The sequence below is a fragment of the Lepidochelys kempii genome, chromosome 10, assembly GCF_965140265.1.
Source record: "Lepidochelys kempii isolate rLepKem1 chromosome 10, rLepKem1.hap2, whole genome shotgun sequence".
NCBI lineage: Eukaryota > Metazoa > Chordata > Testudines > Cheloniidae > Lepidochelys > Lepidochelys kempii.
In genome coordinates this window covers 33,328,440-33,352,248 of record NC_133265.1, presented here as the reverse complement: position 1 = coordinate 33,352,248, position 23,809 = coordinate 33,328,440, and the positions used below count along the sequence as shown (strand labels likewise).

General features: G+C 43.7%; 1 protein-coding gene across 8 annotated transcripts in view; it reads left to right on the top strand.

Moving 5' to 3' along the window:
• The window catches only part of CREBBP (CREB binding protein), a 191,712-nt gene extending 168,266 nt beyond the window's left edge, over positions 1-23,446 (top strand). For 7 of the 8 annotated variants that reach the window (XM_073362777.1, XM_073362774.1, XM_073362776.1 and 4 more), the window contains 8 exons: positions 3,524-3,674; positions 4,544-4,690; positions 5,197-5,310; positions 5,894-6,059; positions 7,176-7,343; positions 15,556-15,717; positions 16,002-16,283; positions 19,701-23,446. In XM_073362777.1, the coding sequence (XP_073218878.1) occupies positions 3,524-3,674; positions 4,544-4,690; positions 5,197-5,310; positions 5,894-6,059; positions 7,176-7,343; positions 15,556-15,717; positions 16,002-16,283; positions 19,701-21,842 (3,332 nt within the window). In that variant the 3' untranslated portion in view covers positions 21,843-23,446. The remainder of the gene's footprint in view (positions 1-3,523; positions 3,675-4,543; positions 4,691-5,196; positions 5,311-5,893; positions 6,060-7,175; positions 7,344-15,555; positions 15,718-16,001; positions 16,284-19,700) is intronic. The other variant, XM_073362778.1, reaches the window with a different exon arrangement.
• Positions 23,447-23,809: the final 363 nt, after the last annotated feature.

The following is a 23,809-nucleotide window of genomic DNA, read 5'->3' as shown; positions in this document are numbered from 1 at the left end:
TTTCGCATGCGTAAGGGCACTTTCATGGAACTTTGTGACTTGCTTTCCCCTGCCCTGAAGCGCATGAATACCAGGATGAGAGCAGCCCTCACAGTTGAGAAGCGAGTGGCGATAGCCCTGTGGAAGCTTGCAACGCCAGACAGCTACCGGTCAGTTGGGAATCAATTTGGAGTGGGCAAATCTACTGTGGGGGCTGCTGTTATGCAAGTAGCTCACGCAATCAAAGATCTGCTGATATCAAGGGTAGTGACCCTGGGAAATGTGCAGGTCATAGTGGATGGCTTTGCTGCAATGGGATTCCCTAACTGTGGTGGGGCTATAGACGGAACCCATATCCCTATCTTGGCACCGGAGCACCAAGCCGCCGAGTACATAAACCGCAAGGGGTACTTTTTCATAGTGCTGAAAGCTCTGGTGGATCACAAGGGACGTTTCACCAACATCAACGTGGGATGGCCGGGAAAGGTCCATGACGCTCGCATCTTCAGGAACTCTGGTCTGTTTCAAAAGCTGCAGGAAGGGACTTTATTCCCAGACCAGAAAATAACTGTTGGGGATGTTGAAATGCCTATATGTATCCTTGGGGACCCAGCCTACCCCTTAATGCCATGGTTCATGAAGCCGTACACAGGCAGCCTGGACAGTAGTCAGGAGCTGTTCAACTACAGGCTGAGCAAGTGCAGAATGGTGGTAGAATGTGCATTTGGACGTTTAAAGGCGCGCTGGCGCAGTTTACTGACTCGCTTAGACCTCAGCGAAACCAATATTCCCACTGTTATTACTGCTTGCTGTGTGCTCCACAATATCTGTGAGAGTAAGGGGGAGACGTTTATGGCGGGGTGGGAGGCTGAGGCAAACAGCCTAGCTGCTGGTTACGCGCAGCCAGACACCAGGGCGGTTAGAAGAGCACAGGAGGGTGCGGTACGCATCAGAGAAGCTTTGAAAACCAATTTCATGACTGGCCAGGCTACGGTGTGAAAGTTCTGTTTGTTTCTCCTTGATGAAACCCCCCGCCCCTTGGTTCACTCTACTTCCCTGTAAGCTAACCACCCTCCCCTCCTCCCTTTAATCACCGCTTGCAGAGGCAATAAAGTCATTGCTGCTTCACAGTCATGCATTCGTTATTCATTCATCACACAAATAGGGAGATGACTACCAAGGTAGCCCAGGAGGGGTGGTGGAGGAGGGAAGGAAAATGCCACACAGCACTTTAAGCACAGCACTTTAAAAGTTTACAACTTTAAAATTTATTGAATGACAGCCTTCTTTTTTTTGGGCAATCCTCTGTGGTGGAGTGGCTGGTTGGCCGGAGGCCCCCCCACAGCGTTCTTGGGCGTCTGGGTGTGGAGGCTATGGAACTTGGGGAGGAGGGCGGTTGGTTACAGAGGGGCAGCAGTGGCAGTCTGTGCTCCAGCTGCCTTTGCTGCAGCTCAACCATACACTGGAGCGTACTGGTTTGGTCCTGCAGCAGCCTCAGCATTGAATCCTGCCTCCTCTCATCACGCTGCCGCCACATTTAAGCTTCAGCCCTGTCTTCAGCCCGCCACTTACTCTCTTCAGCCCGCCACCTCTCCTCCCGGTCATTTTGTGCTTTCCTGCACTCTGACATTATTTGCCTCCACGCATTCGTCTGTGCTCTGTCAGTGTGGGAGGACAGCATGAGCTCGGAGAACATTTCATCGCGAGTGCGTTTTTTTTTCTTTCTAAGCTTCACTAGCCTCTGGGAAGGAGAAGATCCTGTGATCATTGAAACACATGCAGCTGGTGGAGAAAAAAAAAGGGACAGACAGCGGTATTTAAAAAGACACATTTTATAAAACAGTCGCTACACTCTTTCAGGGTAAACCTTGCTGTTAACATTACATACATAGCACATGTGCTTTCGTTACAAGGTCGCATTTTGCCTCCTCCCACCGCGTGACTACCCCCTCAACCTTCCCCCCTCCCTGTGGCTAACAGCGGGGAACATTTCTGTTCAGCCACAGGCAAACAGCCCAGCAGGAACGGGCACCTCTGAGTGTCCCTGAAGAAAAGCACTCTATTTCAACCAGGTGACCATGAATTATATCTCACTCTCCTGAGGCTAACACAGAGAGAGAAAGAACGGATTTTGGTTGAATGCCAGCAAACATACACTGCAATGCTTTGTTCTACAGTGATTCCCGAGTACGTGTTACTGGCCTGGAGTGGTAAAGTGTCCTACCATGAAGGACGAAATAAGGCTGCCCTCCCCAGAAACCTTTTGCAAAGGCTTTAGGACTACATCTAGGAGAACCGCAAATGCCAGGGCAAAGTAATCCTTTCACATGCTTGCTTTTAAACCATGTATAGCATTTTAAAAGGTACACTCACCAGAGGTCCCTTCTCCGCCTGCTGGGTCCAGGAGGCAGCCTTGGGTGGGTTCGGGGGGTACTGGCTCCAGGTCTAGGGTGAGAAACAGTTCCTGGCTGTTGGGAAAACCGGTTTCTCCGCTTGCTTGCTGTGAGCTATCTACAACCTCCTCCTCCTCATCATCTTCTTCGTCCCCAAAACCTGCTTCCGTATTGCCTCCATCTCCATTGAAGGAGTCAAACAACACGGCTGGGGTAGTGGTGGCTGAACCCCCTAAAATGGCATGCAGCTCATCATAGAAGCGGCATGTTTGGGGCTCTGACCCAGAGCGGCTGTTCGCCTCTCTGGTTTTCTGGTAGGCTTGCCTCAGCTCCTTCAGTTTCACGCGGCACTGCTTCGGGTCCCTGTTATGGCCTCTGTCCTTCATGCCCTGGGAGATTTTCACAAAGGTTTTGGCATTTCGAAAACTGGAATGGAGTTCTGATAGCACAGATTCCTCTCCCCAAACAGCGATCAGATCCCGTACCTCCCGTTCGGTCCATGCTGGAGCTCTTTTGCGATTCTGGGACTCCATCATGGTCACCTGTGCTGATGAGCTCTGCATGGTCACCTGCAGCTTGCCACGCTGGCCAAACAGGAAATGAGATTCAAAAGTTTGCAGTTCTTTTCCTGTCTACCTGGCCAGTGCATCTGAGTTGAGAGTGCTGTCCAGAGCGGTCAGAATGGAGCACTCTGGGATAGCTCCCGGAGGCCAATACCATCGAATTGTGTCCACAGTACCCCAAATTCGAGCCGGGAACATCGATTTAAGCGCTAATCCACTTGTCAGGGGTGGAGTAAGGAAATCGATTTTAAGAGCCCTTTAAGTCGAAATAAAGGGCTTCACTGTGTGGACGGGTGCAGGTTTAAATCGATTTAACGCTGCTAAATTCGACCTAAAGTCCTAGTGTAGACCAGGGCTATAAGAGTTGTGTAAATTTAACTTTCGCTAGGAAGGTGACTTTTTATTTTGGCTGTAGAAGGTAACTCTAATTCTCATGCAATAGTAAAGAAAACTGAAAGCACTATGACTGCATCCTAGGAGCAGTGAGTCAGAAAGATTTCTGACACTGTGATTCAATCTAAACTATGGTTCAGTTTCCCCAAACTTTTTATCACTACTTACTTGGTCTTTGATATTTTTCCCCCTTAGGGCTTCAAACTACCCGTTTAGGAAATCATTTGGAAGATAGAGTAAACAAGTTTTTGCGGCGACAGAATCATCCTGAAGCTGGGGAAGTCTTTGTCAGAGTCGTAGCCAGTTCAGATAAGACAGTCGAAGTAAAACCAGGAATGAAATCCAGGTTAGTCCTCTCTTTTATTATGGTAGCATTTTGATGTATATTTCTTGTGTAACTTTTTGCCTACCTAGGTATAGTAGAACCTCACTAGTCTGCACTGGTTTGGAGATGCTTTGTAAATTATCAGAGTTTGGGAATTGGCAAGCAAGTGAACAAACATAATGAAGTCAATACACCATAAAATGTACTTTAATTTATTTTGGGAGTTGTATTTTAAGTTTTAACTTACTTATGACACCGCTATATTCTGTAGTGTATTTTATAAAAATAATGCGACCTTAGATTATGCAACATTGAGGTCTTTTATTACTATTAAATCTAGAAGAGGTGAGGAAAAAATCACTATTTTTGTGCAGATTGTAGGATGTGCAATTTAGTACAGTGCAGATTAATAAAGTTCTACTCTAGTAACATTTCATTAATGATGTTGCCTTTCTGTATACATTGGCTTCTGGAAATGCTTTTATAGTAAATGGGCTATTTCATGACAAATGGGATAGTTTTTGAAAGGCTTTATCCATAAAAGTACTTCAGTTTTACTCCAAAGACGGCAGAGTGTTGACTGCATTTCAGTTAGTAACTTCAATGCGTTATAACTAATGTACCGTTTACTTAGAGGCTGGCAGTTTCTTTGGACAATTTTGTACTTTGTGTTTACATATTCAATCATAAGTTAATTGTATGGAAAAACTTTTGTCTCAAAGCTTTATGGAAACTGGCCTTGCATTGCCATGATGCCATTTTAATATGATTCTGTACTCTGCCACAACTGGTACTTAAATATTTCTGAAGAATTAAAAAATGTTGTAAAGATCTGTTTCCTTTTTGATAGAATTTTAGAGTCCATTGATAGATTTCTTTCTTTCCTGCAGGTTTGTGGATTCTGGTGAAATGTCAGAGTCCTTCCCTTACCGAACTAAAGCTCTGTTTGCTTTCGAGGAGATAGATGGAGTGGATGTGTGCTTCTTTGGCATGCATGTACAGGAGTATGGCTCTGACTGCCCACCTCCAAATACCAGGTACTTTTTCATTTCTCCAGCAGTGACTGGTGCACATGGAGCCTTTTAATACTTTAAATACAGGCTAGCTACCCATACTTCCACATACTGAAATATTCGTGGCACACGCAGTCTTACTATAAAGTTAAGTGTGAAGACTTTTCCACACCAAAAAAAAAAAAATTGACAGTCAAAATGTTAGGAAATACATAAAATTCAAATCTATCTACTTCCATGCTAGCATTTTCCCTGGTCTCTCAATATCTTTGTCTGTTGTCCAAAAGGTGAAACACTGGCAATATTTCACTTTTATTTCAGCAACTTTACATCATGTACTTTAACGTGTCTCTTTGGTCAGTGAAAAGTAGTGCTCCTCTTTGAAATCAGCTGCAGTCTTTATTTTCCAGGTCCCTGCCCAAAGCAACCAAGTCAGTGGCTGTTGTAAAAGCTGAACACCAGTCTATGAAAGCTAATGTGGTTTGTATTTGAATCATTTTCTTTTTTTGTTTTCTCCCTCGTCCTCACAGGCGTGTGTACATATCGTATCTAGATAGTATTCATTTCTTCCGACCCCGCTGCCTCCGAACTGCCGTTTATCATGAAATCCTTATTGGATATCTGGAGTATGTGAAGAAACTTGGGTAAGCAAAAGTTGTCTGAATTCTTTGCAAAATGATGCTGTAATTCAATGTCATGTGAACAGTATGGTTACTCTATGTAACTTTAATTAAAGAGTAGACTTCTCTCTTACTTTGGGTGTGGGGAGGGCTTTTGATTTGTTTAAGACAATTTCTTACCTTCCTTCCACCATCTTCTCAAGAATCTTATGAAACAGACACCTCTTCTCCCACAGTGGAGATAATTGTTTGGATTTCTGCACCAGTGAGCGTATAGTGGTGTTTTCCCCATAGTAGGAATGTTTTTCCTTAATTTCTCTTTACCTTTTTAGACTGAGAGAATCTCATTCCCTCCACCCACTAAACTGGTGAGAGAGTTGGGTACTAAATAGCCCATTCAAAGCCTAAGTTCCATGATTAGACCATGGGCCCTTGTATAGACACAAGCTATTACTGCCATAAAACTCTCCAACATCTTTATAAGGAAGCAAGAAGTCTGAGTCCATTTGTAAATGTGGTTGGGTTTATGTATAGAAAAGGCAAAGGAATTTAATTATAATGCTGAGTGTTAATTGAGATGTTATTGGCTTTTGCATGTAACCTGCAGGTATGTGACAGGTCATATTTGGGCTTGTCCCCCAAGTGAAGGAGATGACTATATTTTCCATTGCCATCCCCCTGATCAGAAAATACCAAAACCCAAACGCTTGCAAGAATGGTATAAGAAGATGTTGGACAAGGCATTTGCTGAGAGGATCATTCATGACTACAAGGTTTGTATACCTTTTACTGGCTGGATTGATTTTACAGTGTTCATTATATCTAGGCTACTTACTACACTTCTTCAATGTAAGGGAAGAGGCAGTGACTGTTCTGCTTAATGTTTTATAAACATTTACATTCTTAGCTACTATCTTCCTTTGCTTACAGTTTTCTGCAACTTTCACCTCTGAGGTTACAGCCTTTTAGTCTGGGTCTCTGCCTTAATGGAAATTTTTTTGTGAGCATTTGAGCAAAACTAATTCAGCCAGGTTTGGCTAGAGAGTGAAAAATTAAATAAATATCTAGATAGATAGCTGTACAGTATATAGATACATATTTTAATCAGGCCTATTTGAACAGCAGTGGTCCTGAAATGCCTGGAGCTGAAAGCTGAATTTTGGCATGGAAATAGCCTTTGTCAAGGAAAAGTGCTTTGGAGGATGGTGGCAAAAATTGGTTTTGATTTGACCCAGTTATGATCCATTGAAAATCGCAGGCTAAAGGTGCACAGTTCATTTGAAAGGAGTTTTCTCACTGAGTTTATGAAGTATGATGCTAAGGAAAGTTATGCAGTTCACTCTTAATTAGCTAACTTAGCTGAGTAGTGAATGAAAAGCTCTGTAGTGCCCTTGTCACATTCATTGCTTATCTTGTAACGGAAAAGCTGTGCAGCTTGTAAATTTGTAGGAGAGATGTTCTTTCCTAGGGGTATAGGACACTTGGCTAACGTTTAGCCTAATAACCAGTTACTTTTTTTCTTTCAAAAAACTCTACTTTGAGTAATGGTCCCTGTTGTATTCCACTGAGGGTTACAAAGGAGAAAGAGAAGGCTGCTAGAGAATCTGTTCTTTTCTGATCATACAAATACTTCGTTTTCAAGAAACTAAACATATATACACATTGCTAGTAACTTTATAATCATTAGCTGTGCAGTTGTATTTGTGACAGTGTTTTAGAATACACTGTAAACTCCTCCATGTAGAACCAGTTCCTTTTCAAGTGTACTAAAAAAAGCTGTAAGCCATGTGAGTGCAGCAGGTATGCCTCAGGTTCTGCTATTGACTTCAGGCTTTTTTTTTTTTTTTGGTACTTCATTCAATCTTACTATTGTGTGACACATTTAACAGGACATCTTCAAACAAGCAACTGAGGATAGGCTGACGAGTGCCAAGGAGCTGCCTTACTTTGAAGGTGATTTCTGGCCAAATGTGCTGGAGGAGAGCATTAAGGAGCTGGAACAGGAAGAGGAGGAGAGGAAGAAGGAGGAAAGTACAGCAGCTAGTGAAACAACAGAGGTAAGTGAACCTTTGCACACAGTATTTGTCCCCAGATCAGACGTTGTCCAAGTTGCTAATCTCGGCTAGAGCTCAGACCCGATATTGATACTGCAATTCAGAACTAGGAGAAAAAAATACTTTTTGTCTTTCAGTTGAGTTTTTAATCCAAAGTTCCTATCAGCTAAATTTCTGGCTTCTTTCCAGATAAAAGTGAAAAATTCTATGGCACTTTTTAAATAGAGTAGTAAAAGCTTCCAGGTCACAGACAACATTCCTACTTTCTTTTAAAATGTTTTCTAAAACCCAGGGATGTCTGTGAGCTAATTTGGATTGCACAATGGCTGCCCGGTTTGCTTTACAGCCCCTTCGCTGAATTTCTAAATTCAAGCTACCTTAAAATATCTGCATTTTGAAAGACACTATTTAAAGGCTGAATTCTTCTTTCTATAGCAAGCCTATGCATGTCAATTTGTAGTGATAGGGGACTGAAATGCAAATGTTAGTACTGCAGATTACTAAAGTTTTTTTTCATTGACTTAGCCCATGATTCTGGATGGTGTAGTTTCCTCCAGTACCGAGTGTGTTCCAGTCCCCAGAATCATCAGTGACACTGGGGCATTTACCTCTAGCTTCCCTATCAGCCCCACCCTATTCCAGCAAGGAGTCAGTGACCAAGATGACAACCTCTTTCTGGTCTCACACCATGGCCCATCATTACAACAACTGGGCCCTCGCAGCCACTTTCTGATCCCCAGCACTCCTGGTATGGCTACCCTTGGGTGCAACCACTTTCTCCCATTCATCAGGGTTACTCTCACAAAAATCATGACAGACAACATTGTGACAGGTTCAGTCACAGAGACCCCTTTGGGACTGTCACGTGATGTGCTGAAATTACCTCTGAGCCAGTTTTCCCTGCCAGCTTGGGACTCCCGAGCCCTGCCTTGTTGAGACAGACACGCTAGCCTGCTGCAGCACAGACTCAGGGTCTCGTCACACCCCCAAAGCTGCATACTTTAACCGAAAACAGCTCAGCAGGTTACCTCTCCAGCACCTAGATGCCCAGTTCCCAATGGGATCCAAACCCCAAATAAATCTTTTACTCTGTAAAAGCTTATACAGGGTAAACTCATAAATTGTCCTCCCTCTATAACACTGATAGAGAGAGATGCACAGCTGTTTGCTCCCCCAGGTATTAATCACTTACTCTGGGTTCATTAATAAACAAAAGTGATTTTATTAAGTATAAAAAGTAGGATTTAAGTGGTTTCAAGTAATAAAGAACAGAACAAAGTAAGTCACCAAGCACAATAAAGCAAAGAACTGATTACAGGTAATATCTCACTCTCAGAGATGTTTCAGTAAGCTTCTTTCACAGACCAGACTCCTTCCTAGTCTGGGCCCAATCCTTTCCCCGGTACAGTCCTTGTTAGTTCCAGCAGACATCTCAGGTGGTAAGCAGGGGTTTTCTCATGACTGGTTGCCCCTTTGTCCTGCTCCAACCCCTTTTATAGCTTTGGCACAAGGCGGGAATCTTTTGTCTCTGTGGGTCCCTACCCCTCCTTCTAAATGGAAAAGTACCAGGTTTAAGATAGATTCCAGCATCATGTGACATGGTCACATGTCCCGTGAGACTCCAGCCTCCATTCTTCCTGGGCTGGCCACACATACACAGAAAGGTTTGTAAGTAAACAGAGCCCTTTACAGTTCGTTGATTCTGAAGCACCCTTAATGGCTTCCACTTAATATGTTTACATCAGTAATACAAGTTTATCTGATTCTCCTAACTCCAGACATAGAAATAATACATGCAAACAAATAGGATGAACACACTCAGTAGATTATAAGCCAGTGGTTCCCAAACTGGGGTTAGAGGTTCACAAAATGTTACAGGGGGTTCTCAGGAAAAAATTCCCTAATGGCGGACAGAGCTGTCCCTACGGACCCCGGGCAGCATGGAGCCCCTGGACTTCCAAGAGCTAAGCAGATCAAAGCAAGCATATCTATCAGACTGAGCAGATTTAAACTTCAAGACTCCTTATAAGAAATGGAAAGGGAGGTGGATATTTTTTGCTGTTTTTAAAATTAAATAGGCAGCTAGTATAGTTTTAAAATTATTATGAAGAACAAGTTTAAGCTTTGTTGTATCACGCGTTGTTTGCCTGGACTGCTCAAGACCTGAATGCTTGTGTAGGAGGAACACTTTCAGTTGGCTTCTTAAATACCTTCATGTTGTTTCACATCTGATACTCCTTGATGAAACATAGGAGCCTTGTCTGATAACAGGCTTATTCAAAGTGATACAAGCTATGAAAGTGAGATCTTGGAAGTGTGTTGCCGTTTTCATAATGTAATAAAAATACTGTAATGATAAATAATTAATGATATGATTACACACTATTTATTATTAAAAACAAATTTTATATTTCCAAGATCACTGCTTTTATAATTTATACTCAGGTAAAGGAGAAAATCCCTGGAAATACTCAGTTTTAGGAGGGGGTTCACAAGACTCAACATTTTAGTGAAAGGGGTTCAAAGGTTGTTAAAGTTTGGGAACCACTGATATAAGCTTTGTAATGATACCTTACAAGAGACCTTTTGCATGAAGCATATTCCAGTTACATCATATTTACATTCATAAGCATATTTTCATAAAGCATATGGAGTGCAATGTCACAAACATAGCATGCATGTTTTACATAAATTGATAGGGAGGCGCCAGGTCACCCTCTTTTGCACAGAAGCATTAAAACTCTGGAATTGGTGCACCCCCATAATGTACTCATATTCAGAGCCCCAGAACCTTAGGAGGACACTTACGAGGACCAGGAGGCCAGACTAGAAGAGGAAACTAGATGACAAATATCTCCTCTTCCTCACCAGATGAGGCAGTGATGCCCCCGGATATATTGCACACCTCCTCTTCAAGAATTGCTCTCTCAGGTAACAAGGCACTTTTAGATCCTGCCAAGATTATCTGGCAGATACCAATTTCTGTTGTGCCAACATACAAAAGGGCCAACAAGAAGTACTACGTACCCCCAAAAGAGGCAGTCTTTTTTTTTTTTTACACATCATCAACCTAACTCTATTGTGAATGCCATTAATTCACGAGGAAAGCATGCCACACTAAATCAATGCCACAGGATAGAGACTGGAAGAGGCTCGACTTATTTGGAAGGAAAGCATGCTCCTCAGCAACTCTGCAATTCAGGATTTCAAACTGCCAAACCTTAATGGCAAAGTACGACCATATGAATTATGGAAAACTCAGTGCCTTTATTTACCACTTGCCAGAAGCACGAGCACAGTTTCAAGCCATCATCCCTGAGGGCCAGCTGGTAGTGAGAACAGCACTACAGACCACACTGAATGTTGCAGATACAGTGGCCTGCTCAGTTTTAATGGTGGTGGTAATGAGGTGGGTTTCATATTTGCACCTCTCAGGGCTGCCAAAGGAGTACAGATGATGGTTGAGGACCACCTTTTTGAGAGCTCCAGATTCTTGGCTGACAAGTCCTCTGCACTCCGCATTCATACTCCTTGACCTTGACTCCAGTACATTGTTTGGCGTTTATAGGGGCCAAACTCAACACAGTGCAAGCGAGAGTATTCTCCCCACAGCACAGTTTCGACACCCTGACCAGTCTCAGAGACAGCCAACAAATGTCAACCAGAAATTGCCTCGGGCACATGGCAGCATGCACATTTGTGACATCTCATGCCCGACTACACGGGAGATGTCTACAGGCATGATTCAGATCTGTTTGCACTCCAAACAAAGACAGACTAAACAAGCTGCTAGTGATACTCTCCAGGGTTAAACATTCCCTGGAATGGTGGAAAGCCCTATCCAAGGTCTGTGCACGGATCCTATTCGCGCAACCCCCAACAATACTGATTCTAACAACAGACACCTCTCTGATAGGCTGGGGACCCACCTGAACATCTGCAGAGTTCAGGGCAAATGGTCCCTCATGGAAGCTGTACTCCACATCAACCTTTTGGAGGTAAGAGTCGTCAGAAATTCCTATGCACACTTTCTCCCATTCATCAGGGATACTCTCACAAAAATCATGGCAGACAACACAGCATGCATGTTTTACATAAATTGTCAGGGAGGCGCCAGGTCACCCTCTCTTTTGCACGGAAGCACTAAAACTCTGGAACTGGTACATTCCCCACAATGTACTCATATCAGCCACTTATCTGCCAGGGGTACAAATTATGACAGCAGACAGTCTCAGACAAAATTTCTCACGCAAATACAAATGGGAAATTAACTCAACAGTGGTCCACAACATATTCAGTTGATGGGGAACCCCAGCAGTAGACCGGAACAAGAAATGTCCCTGCTACTGCTCCAGAGCCAGACTGGGGAAGCAGTCCCTAGGAGAGGCTTTCCTTCTTCAATGGGGCAGAGAGTTGTTTTATGCCTTTTCTTCGTTCCCTTTTATATCGAAGGTCCTATTAAAGATAAGGCAGGAAAAAGTAAGTTATACTAATTTTCCCCACCTGGCTGAGACAAGTATAGTACCCATACCTGATGCAGCTAGCAATGTGTCCTCCAATTCCTCTTCAGTCCATTCCTCACCTACTCTCCCAAAACAACAGATCTGTAATCCCAACTTACAGATCCTCTGGCTCCGACCTTGGCTCCTTCGTGGTTCCAACAGAGAGAGCTGCTTCTCCAAGGAGGTGAAGGACGTGATCCTACACAGTAGGAAATTGATGACTCGTTGCACGTACCTCCAAAGTAGCAACAATTCCTAATTTGGTACAATTCCAAACAAGATGCTCTGACATCTTCCTCCTTTTGATCCTAGACTATATACTAGATCTCAAAAGGGCTGGTCTCTCTCTTAGGGTATGCCTTCACTACCCACCGGCTTGGCCCGGCTCGGTGGGTAGTGATCGATCTATCGGGGATTGATTTATCGTGTCTCGTCAAGACGTGATAAATCGATCCCCGAATTGACGCCTGTACTCCAGCTCGGCAGGAGATGCCAGTGGAGTTGACGGGGGAGACTCGCTGCCGTAAGGACGGCCAGGTAACTCGAACTAAGATACTTCAACTTCAGCTACGCGAATAACGTATTTTAGCTTGAAACACCATCCCCACCCCCTCCTGTGTAGCCCAGGCCTTAGCTAACTCCAAGTACATCTTGTGGCCATAACAACCTTCCACCAGCAGGTGGATGGATATTTGGTATTTGTCAATCCAAACAACATGAAGATTCTTCAAGGGCATGGGAAACCCCTTCCCACACACCAGGCGCTCCACTCCAACTTGGGACCTCAGACTAGTTCTAAAGGCCCTAACTAGACCACCCTTTGAACTTACGGCCACTTGCTGTCTTCTGCACCTGTCCATAAAGACAGCATTTCAAGTGGCCTCAGCCACTATTCCCCTATTCTCGGCGTGACGAATAGGGGAAATAGTGGTGTTGATGGTGCACCCACCCTTCACTGTCTTCTTTAAAGTCAAAATCACTGAGGCTGCACCCAAAGTTCCTTGCCACAGTGGCCTGATCCTTCCACATAAACCAACTCATCCCGTTCCTCACCTTTTTCCCCCTCAGACCGCACCGTGACAACAGGGAGGCAATACTACATATGCTTGACGTTAGGAGAGCCTTAGCATTTTATTTTGACACGACGAAGGGCTTTAGGAACTCTCCTAAACTCTTCCTCTCCATTGCAGACCAATCCAAGGGCTCCTCAAATCAGCTCAAAGGCTTTCCAGATGGGTCTCGAATTGCATTAACTGTTGTCATGCCTGTAACCTGCTGCCTCCATCAGGAATTTGCACACACTCCACGTGATCCATCTCCACCTCTGTTGCATTTGTTTAAAGATATTTCCATCTCAGAAATCTGCAGGGCAGCAACATGGGCCTCTGCTCATACTTTCACGGACCACTATGTAATTACTTCAGACTCAGCTTCTGATGCCAACTTCAGCTCGATGGCGTCATCAATAATAGACTCCATTCCAAAGCCCCAGCGCTCTTTGGAGGACATTGCTGTGAATTCACCTACAGTGGAGCACCCATAGGGACGCTACTCAAAGAGGAAGTTATGCACCTTGTGCAGTAATGATGGTGCTTCAAGATGTGTGTTCCTATAGGTACTCCATGAACCATGCTCTTGCTCTCTACTTCAGAGTTTACAAAAAGGGAGCTCTGTTGTAGAGAAGGAACTGAGAGCGGTTTGCCCACACAGCGCTAGGTAGCCTCGTGGCAGAGCACAAGGGAGGGAGAGCATGTGTGCAGGCTGAACAGACACTGCTACCTAAAATCTTGAATCAGGGGCACAGATACACCTACAGCAGAGCACTGATACGGGGACACACCTTGAAGAACCTGGATGGTGCAAAAAGAGGGGAGTGCAAAAGGGCACCTTTACCTTCTCCTCTGCTCCAAGCTGCACTTGGTTGCTGTTGAAGTCCTTGGTTGCTGTTGAAGATAAGCCCTGTTTTTATGCCTTTGCACTCAAACATAAATGTTAAGTTGCACTGAGGAGGAGGAGGAGGACTTGGATCAAAAAATACTAGCATGTTACTTAACAAGGGCCTGTGTAGACAGGCATGAAATGTACAAAAGCAATCGAAGGAAGTTTTGAAGGGCCTTGTCAGATTACAGACTGGTAACACCATCACCATCTCAGAGGGAAATCTGGTTTGGTCTAATTGACAGGAAAGAGCTGGAACAGCACAAGGACAAAACCAAAAAATTATTTAAGGAAGCTATGGAATTAATGACTGATCCCATACACAGAGGTCATACGTTGTTCTCAGACTAGGAAGAAGAGGCTGAAATGTGGCTGATAGAACGTAACCCTGACTTTCCTTTCTCTCCTAGCATTTAAGAGTGAAGGGCTAGATTTCTGCCCTGAGCATATGTTTGCAAAGGAGGCTGCATCATTGTTGCGTTAAAATTTTGGAAGGAAAATAAAGAAATGCAGGACAGTTGAATTCAGAACATGGTCAGTTTTGAAAAGACCTACACTTCTGGCTGACTCCCCTCAGCAGCACTAGTGTGTGTTTTTAATACATTCACACATGGGCTTGGTCAAAATTTCAGTACAAGTTAGATGCTGAAAAAATGAATGAATTGATAAAATAATATTGGTATCTAAACTTGTTAGAAGACTGGAGACTTTATTATGTTTACTGAATTGCAAGCTTTTCCGTTTAGATAGTGTTTGCCTTCGTGTTTGAATAAATTTCTTACAAAGAATATAAGTGTGTGTATTTCATTTCATAGAATTTTCACGAGTGCTTTTGGATTGTGGAAATCACAACTCGGGGAGGGGGTGTTTTGGGAGGTTTTTGACTTGGTGTTCATGTTTTAAAATAATTGTCAAGGGCATCTAGTTCCAAAGAGAGGCAACTTTTTTCCTGGTCTTATCAATCTAATCATAATCTGACCTGTAAATGGGCATAGAAAGTGCTTTAAAAATTATTATTGTTCATACGTAAATTGATCCCTCAGTGAGCTGTGAAAATCCATACTGATGGGTTTTAAAAGGAAATTATTGTCCATGTGCTTGCCTCTACCATTTAATACACAGTCATTATGGTCTGTTGTGTCACTGCAGCTCTGGCATATGCCCTTGTTAGGAAACTTCTATTGGAAAGAATTGTACATGCGCAGGAGCAAATTTTCTGAATGAAGTATGTAGTCGTCTTAATTTTAAAGCCCCCAGAACACTCATCCTTGTCTGCACATTGAGCCTCGGGGCGCACAGAGTTTCAGAGAAACAAAGCTGTTCGAAGTGACAGAGCTCAAAAGAGCATCTGAAATCCCAAGGGCAAGGCAGTTTTGTTAAACTCCTAAAATATTGGTGCTGTGTAAAGAACTGCTGGCAAGCTGTGAAAGGTGAAGTGTGCAAAGCTTTCACACAAGTTATAATGAAAAGAAAACTACATAAAATCCCAAATCCTTAAATGAATATATGTATATTTAAATTACAAACACATTTATGTTACCGTAAATTGTTTGAAAATTGATTTGTTTTCCTTCCCTTGCCTGACAAGTTTTAAATTCATGCCTCCTATTTCCCCTGGAAGACTTGATATGCCAGCAGTAGTGTGGCTAGTTTACATAATTTGGAACGAAGTCTCAACTCAACTCAACTCTTGACAGCAAAGGGCTTGAGTGAAACAATAGTAAATGGAACAGAGTTTTACAAAGTTTAACATCCTTCCAACATATTTATTGCAGGGGAGCCAGAGTGACAGCAAGAATGCTAAGAAAAAGAACAATAAAAAAACCAACAAGAATAAGAGCAGCATCAGTAGAGCTAACAAAAAGAAACCTAGCATGCCAAATGTGTCCAATGATCTGTCCCAGAAACTCTATGCCACCATGGAAAAGCATAAAGAGGTACAGTCAAAAATACTGCTGAAATAGGAGATAACATTTTTGTAAAATGAGGCTTGACAATAGTTAAGTCAAAACAGGAAGGAGCAATGCTTGTGATTGCAATAAGACTTTTATTTTTCTTTTACAATACATATTGAAGTAGGTTACCTTCAACTAAAGTAATTAGATCATACCATATTTCTGGTATGGTATAGGCTTTGTTTCTCTATTTAAAAGCTTTTATTTCTAAAAGATGTTTTGGAGTTATTTTTATAACCCTAGTCATTTTTCCCATTTACTTGCAGGTCTTCTTTGTGATTCACTTACATGCTGGACCTGTAATAAACACCCTGCCTCCCATTGTGGACCCTGATCCATTACTTAGCTGTGATTTGATGGATGGGCGGGATGCCTTCCTTACCTTAGCAAGAGATAAGCACTGGGAGTTCTCCTCATTACGCCGATCCAAGTGGTCCACATTGTGCATGCTCGTAGAACTACATACTCAAGGGCAGGATCGTTTTGTCTATACGTGCAATGAGTGCAAGCACCATGTGGAAACAAGGTGGCACTGTACAGTCTGTGAGGTATGTGCATATGTGTCTGACTCCTTCTTTTTTTCTCTTTCCACTCTTCTCCTTCTAAATGTGCCTCCTTCTCACCCATGTTAAATGTTGTCCTGAGAACTGCCCATAGATCCAGAAACTAATTCTGAGCTGGGTTTCGGGATTGCCAACATGGGTTAATTGCCATAGCAGAGTAATTATTCATGCTGTGCATGACACAGGATGACCTAACCCCTGCTGTAGACGCAGCTAGAGTCGACAGAAGAATTCTTTTGTCAGTTGAGGTGTTGCCTCTCGAGTATTGCTGCAATGGAAAAACCCTTTCTGTTGCTGTGATAAGTGTCCAGCTACAGCAGCGTAGCTGCAGTGCTACAGTTGTGCCGCTGTGGCCCCTGTAGTGTGCATATAGTTTCAGTTCTCTCAGGTAAAGTCTATGCTTTAGCTTCCTCAATATGAAGGTTTGTTTTGGGGATAAAATTTTGATTTAGCGTAGTAACGAATTTTTAGTCTAACTGCTATAGGAGCAGCTAAATATACAGCAGTCAAGCAGTCAATTTCTGAATCTAAGGTAAATTTGGCTTACTGTTAAACTCTGACTCTAAGTTAGATTTAATTTGATATTAAAGGATCTAGGACCCTTTAGGGTATGTCTACACTACGAAATTAGGTCTAATTTATAGAAGTTGGTTTTTTAGAAATCGGTTTTATATATTCGAGTGTGTGTGTCCCCACAGAAAATGCTCTAAGTGCATTAACTCGGCAGAGTGCTTCCACAGTACTGAGGCAAGCGTCGACTTCCGGAGTGTTGCATTGTGGGTAGCTATCCCACAGTTCCCACAGTCTCCGCTGCCCACTGGAATTCTGGGTTGAGATCCCAATGCCTGATGGGGCTAAAACATTGTCATGGGTGGTTCTGGGTACATGTCGTCAGGCCCCCCTTCCCTCCCTCCCTCCGTGAAAGAAAGGGCAGACAATCATTTTGCGCCTTTTTTCCCAAGTTACCCGTGCAGACGCCATACCACGGCAAGCATGGAGCCCGCTCAGCTCACTGTCACCGTATGTCTCCTGGGTGCTGGCAGACGTGGTACTGCATTGCTACACAGCAGCAGCAACCCCTTGCCTTGTGGCAGCAGACGGTACAGTAGGACTGGCAGCCATCATCTTCATGTCCGAGACGCTCCTGGTCGCCTCTGTGAGGTCGATCAGGAGCGCCTGGGCAGACATGGGCTCAGGGACTAAATTTGGAGTGACTTGATCAGATCATTCTCTTTAGTCCTGCAGTCAGTCCTATTGAACCATCTTATGGTGATCAGGCAGGCGATACGGATTGCTAGCAGTCCTCTTGTACCATCTTCTGCCGAGCAGCCATGAGATGTGGATGGCGTGCAGTCCTTCTGCACCGTCAGCTGCCAGCCAACGATGTAAAAGATAGATGGAGTGTATCAAAACAAGAAATAGACCAGATTTGTTTTGTACTCATTTGCAACCCCCGTCTAGAGGACTCATTCCTCTAGGTCATACTGCAGTCACTCACAGAGAAGGTGCAGCGAGGTAAATCTAGCCACGTATCAATCAGAGGCCAGACCAACCTGCTTGTTCCAATAAGAACAATAACTTAGGTGCACCATTTCTTATTGGAACCCTCCATGAAGTCCTGCCTGAAATACTCCTTGAGGTAAAGCCACCCCCTTTGTTGATTTTAACTCCCTGTAAGCCAACCCTGTAAGCCATGTCGTCAGTCGCCCCTCCCTGCGTCAGAGCAACGGCAGACAATCGTGCATCTGAGTTGAGAGTGCTGTCCAGAGCGGTCACAATGGAGCACTCTGGGATAGCTCCCGCAGGCCAATACCGTCGAATTGTGTCCACAGTACCCCAAATTCGACCCAGCAAGGCCGATTTAAGCGCTAATCCACTTGTTAGGGGTGGAATAAGGAAATCGATTTTAAGAGCCCTGTAAGTCGAAATAAAGGGCTTCATCGTGTGGACGAGTGCCGGTTTACATCGATTTAACGCTGCTAAATTCGACCTAAAGTCCTAGTGTAGACCAGGGCTTAGACTCATTGGGCTAGTCTCTTAAGCTGGACTTCAGGAGACTGATCTAATTAGTAATTAAGCAGAGGAGAGGAGCTAAGGCTTTTGGCTTTTGTTCTGGATAGCTATCTCTACAGAGTAGGCAGCAGCTCTGGGCTTGCCTATCAGGGGAATTTTAGCAGTATAATTTTACTGCTGCAGTTACACTGGTATTAATTCCCAGGGGGACGCTTTTATACCAGAGGTTAGCTTATGTTGACATGAGATTGAACAGGATACTGGTCTAGATGAACCTCAGGCAATTCTTATGTTCCTTTGTGGAAATATTCATGAGTCCTCTGTACCAAGTTGGAACCTTTTAGACAGTAGGGGCTATGTGCATACTTCCTCACAGGTCCAAACAATCAGTTCGAAGATTATATAAGGTGCTACAAACTCAGCCCCCTCCGTTCCTGTTCAGCTGCTGCAGTGGCAAGTCTTAAAACCATTGGCTGTACTCTTTTTTTTTCCTTACCCTGCAATGCCTTCTCTTTTTCTAGTTGTTTTAGGTTTTTACTACATTATTTTTAAAGTTACAGTTTAGACAATGTATTGTGAGTTCCACTGTTCTAAACGGTGCCTACCAGGCTGATGGAGTTGGTTGCAATCTGTGGAGACTTAAAAAAAGCAACTGGTTTTGTATTGGCTTTGGTTAGTTCTGTTCTCAGGCAGTGTTGTTAGACTGTTCTTCCCAAAGAAAAAGTCAAGGTTCAAGAGGAGCACCTCTTGGGTTTCAAAATACCCATTTCTGGAGTTCCTCTTGCTCAGCACTGACACATTAGAGCAGTTTTGGCTCCTGCAGTATTAATGGGCTTAATATTAGCTCTGTCTACTAGAAGGATATTCCTCTGTCATGTCCTATCCCAGTGAGGCAATTGTAACTGATGGGGTGGAAACTTACTGTCTCATAATAGCATCTGAAAAGGACAGAAGCAGGCAGGGCAATTAGTTGCTGGGGATATTATCTGAGTAGCTTTTAAAGAGGTTACTTGCTCTTGAGTGACTTAACTGGAATATTTTCACAAATAGAACCATAGGCTTAGAAGGGACTGCAAGGGTCCTCTAGTCTAATCTGCTACCATGATGCAGGATTTGTTACGTCTAAATATTGGGTGAGCCTAACATCTCCTCTCTTGAGGTGGCCCAGTTCCTACAGGCATAGCACTGGGTGTTGGGCCCTTCCAGAATGTGCCTTAGTTGACACTGAGTGGAGCAAGACAGATCCCACCCTGCAAAAAAAACCCACAGAACAGTAAAGCCTAGTTTCACATCAAGAATACGTTGGCATAACCTTTTTAGCCCTTGTAGTGTCAAGAGCTTTATGCTGTATTAAGATGCTGAACTGAGTGGATTTTTCTTTATTTTTAGGACTACGACCTTTGCATTAACTGCTACAACACTAAGAGCCACGATCACAAGATGGTTAAATGGGGCCTGGGTCTGGATGATGAGAGCAACAGCCAAGGAGAGCAACAGTCAAAGAGCCCCCAGGAATCGCGTCGACTAAGCATCCAGCGCTGCATCCAGTCCCTGGTCCATGCCTGTCAGTGCCGCAATGCAAACTGCTCATTACCATCCTGCCAGAAAATGAAACGGGTTGTTCAGCATACCAAGGGCTGCAAGCGCAAGACAAACGGTGGCTGTCCTGTGTGCAAACAGCTAATTGCGCTTTGCTGCTACCATGCCAAACACTGCCAAGAGAACAAATGCCCTGTGCCATTCTGTCTCAATATTAAACACAAGCTTCGGCAGCAGCAGATTCAGCACCGCCTCCAACAAGCTCAGTTAATGCGCCGAAGGATGGCTACCATGAACACCCGAAACGTGCCTCAGCAAAGTTTGCCTTCTCCTACCTCAGCAACGCCTGGTACTCCCACGCAGCAGCCAAGTACGCCACAAACACCGCAGCCGCCTCCTCAGCCCCAGCCCTCCCCTGTAAGTATGTCACCAGCTGGCTTCCCCAGTGCAACAAGGACTCAACCCCCTACTACTGTTCCAACAGGAAAACCTACAAACCAGGTGGCGGCACCTACACCTCCTGCCCAGCCTCCCCCAGCTGCTGTGGAAGCAGCTCGGCAGATTGAGAGAGAAGCTGCCCAGCAGCAGCAGCAACTCTACAGGGTCAACCCCCTAAACAATGGTTTACCCCCTGGCCGTCCAGGAATAGTAAACCCAGCAGTGGGTTCAGTGAACCAGATGCAGCAGGTTGGCATGAATGTACCCCGGCCCAGCCCCGTAAGTGGTCCAGTAATGTCCAACATGCAACCTGGACAATGGCAATCGACTCCAATGCCACCGCAGCAAACAATGCAGCCGGGAATGCCGAGACCTGTTATGCCAATGCCGCCACAGCAAACTGTAGCTGGGCCAAGAATGCCAGGGGTGCAGCAGCCACCACGCAGCATTGCACCGAATGCACTTCAGGACCTATTGCGGACCCTGAAATCACCCAGCTCTCCACAGCAGCAACAGCAGGTTCTTAATATCCTCAAATCCAACCCTCAGCTTATGGCAGCTTTTATAAAGCAGAGAACAGCCAAATATGTGGCAAACCAGCCTGGGATGCAGCCACAAGCAGGCATACAGCCTCAGCCTGGGATGCAGCAGCAAGGTATGCACACCCAGCCTAGCCTGCAGACCCTAAGTGCAATGCAAGCAGGAGGCCAGAGACAGAGTGTTCCTCCTCAGCAGCAGGGAATCGGTGGCATGAATCCCCAGGGGCAAGCGATAAACATTATGAACCCTGGACACAGTCCTGGCATGGCAAACATGAGTCCACAGTATAGAGAGATATTGAGGCGGCAATTACTGCAGCAGCAGCAGCAGCAACAGCAAGGAGGTGCTGGCATGGCAGGAGGGATGGCAGGGCATAATCAGTTTCAGCAGCCTCAAGGACCTGGAGGTTATCCTCAAGCCATGCAACAGCAACGAATGCAGCAGCATATATCAATACCAGGGGGGTCCATGGGACAGATGGCTCAGATGGGCCAGCTGAATCAGATGGGCCAACCTGGCCTGGGGACAGATGGCACCTCCAACATTCAGCAAGCACTGCAGCAAAGGATTCTGCAACAGCAACAGATAAAACAGCAGCTAGGGTCCCCAGGCCAGCCTAATCCCATGAGCCCCCAGCAACATATGCTCTCAGGACAACCACAGGCATCTCATCTCCCCGGCCAGCAGATTGCCACATCCCTCAGCAACCAGGTGCGATCTCCAGCACCTGTTCAATCTCCCCGGCCCCAATCCCAACCACCACATTCCAGCCCATCACCAAGGATACAGCCCCAACCGTCACCTCATCATGTCTCTCCCCAGACTGGTTCCCCCCACCCGGGACTTGCAGTTACTATGGCTAGCTCCATGGATCAGGGACACTTGGGCAACCCAGAACAGAGTGCAATGCTTCCACAGTTAAACACCCCTAACAGGAGTGCATTGTCTAACGAATTGTCTTTGGTTGGTGATACAACAGGAGACACACTAGAAAAATTTGTGGAGGGTTTGTAGCATTATGGGAGCATCACTTTTTTTCCTTTCATGTTCTTGGACGTTTTGTACTGAGAATTCAGACATCTAGGTTGTTTTGAATCCTAGATGGAACTGCTACTTCCTACACATGGAAGAATGAATTGCTGTTTAAAAAAACAATACAAAGAATATATTTTTTGTTAAAGCCAGGCGGTTAAAATATCTGGTCTCTTTTTTTTGTGGGTTTTTTGTTTTTGTTTTTTTGGGGTTTTTATTTTTTTTGTTCCTGTTGACTCATACCTTTTTTTAATGGGAAAACAAGTTCATTATATTCATATTTTTATTTGTATTTTCAAGACTTTAAACATTTGTGTTTAGAAGAGAAGAAAAATAATATTCAGAAACTGTTTCCTGAAAAATGCAACATTATAATGTATCCCGATAACTTTGACATGTTGCGGGAAGATTTTTTTCTATAGTGAACTCTGCAGGCATTTGAAGTATTACCCCTGGAAAAAATAGGAATTGACTCTTGCACACACAAACATTGGCTAATGCCAAAATCCTTGTCTTGCAGATGTAGAAATTGTTGCTTTGTTTCTCTGATAAAACTGGTTTTAGATGGAAAAAAATAGGGATGATCACTCTTAGACCATGCTGATTTCAGTAGAGAAGAAACATTCTTTTCTTTCATTCTTTCTTCTATGTGAAACTTGAAATGAGGAAAGCAATTCTAGTGTAAATCATGCAAGCTCTATAATTACTATAAATAAGAAAATCCACGAAGATTCAATCACTGTATAGAATGGTAAAAAAACAAAAAAAACCTCATTTCTTACTTATATATCATATTGTTAAATAAACTGTGTGCAACAGACAAAAAGGGTGGTCCTTCTTGAATTCATGTACATGGTATTAACACTTAGTGTTTGGGGTTTTTTGTTATGAAAATGCTGTTTTCAACATTGTATTTGGACTATGCATGTCTTTTTTCCATTGTATATAAAGTATTGCTTAAAATTGATATAAATTACTGAAGTTTTTAACATGTATTCTGTTCTTTAAAATCCATGTAAGAATGTTTAAGGTTTTTATTTATTTATATATTTTTTGGATCATGTTCTTTGTAAGACATGGCTATGAATATTCACTCATTACACAGAAGCAGCCAGTGGCATTGATAGGCAAGGCACGATAAAAGGAATACTGTCAGTAGCATGTCTGTTTTACCACACCCTTTATCGATTGTTTCTTTTGGGGAAGGGGAGAGGAAGATAATCTGTTTCCCACAGATTTAATACTTACAGGCATTCATCCCAAAGGGTTAACTGGAATAAATTATTAATAGCCGTTGCTTTTTTAAAATGCATTGAATTTAGAGAAGGATCACCATTGGGAGAGAGAGAGTACTGAGTTAATTCTAGGCTAATTTATTTAGTCTATAGCAAAAGATGAACATAATATAAACCTATTGACTTTAACACTATTTTTCTGCTGTTAACTCCAAGTCTAGATTTGAGGGTTTTCTGTGGAATAAAAATAACTAATCATGTACGTGTTCCATCTAATATCCTGTCGTCATGCCCTGATGTTCATGGGCACACTCCACCACCCAATAAATTACTTCGTTTATGAATTGAAAACTGAGGAAACTCTCCAGGTTTAGGATATGAAAGTTAAATCCACCGTTAGCCTAGGATTACAACACCTTACATTTTAGTCATGTGGCTTATGTGAACTTCAAAGGGGATTTGCAGCAAATCCAGAAGAATACCCCCTAACCCATGGTCTGACGTTGCTCTGGTTGGGAGCACCTGGCTTGCTTGGCTTTTTACATGAAGTTAGCACTTCCTCCAGTATTACATTTTTTGTTTTTTTAATTGGGACAGTGTTTTAAGGAAAAAAAGCAAATGTATTAACTTCTGGAAGTGGAAGAACTTTTTGCCCCATACTGTGAAAATAGTAGTGCACCACAGCACTGCTTAATCTTTTTTAAACTGTAGAGG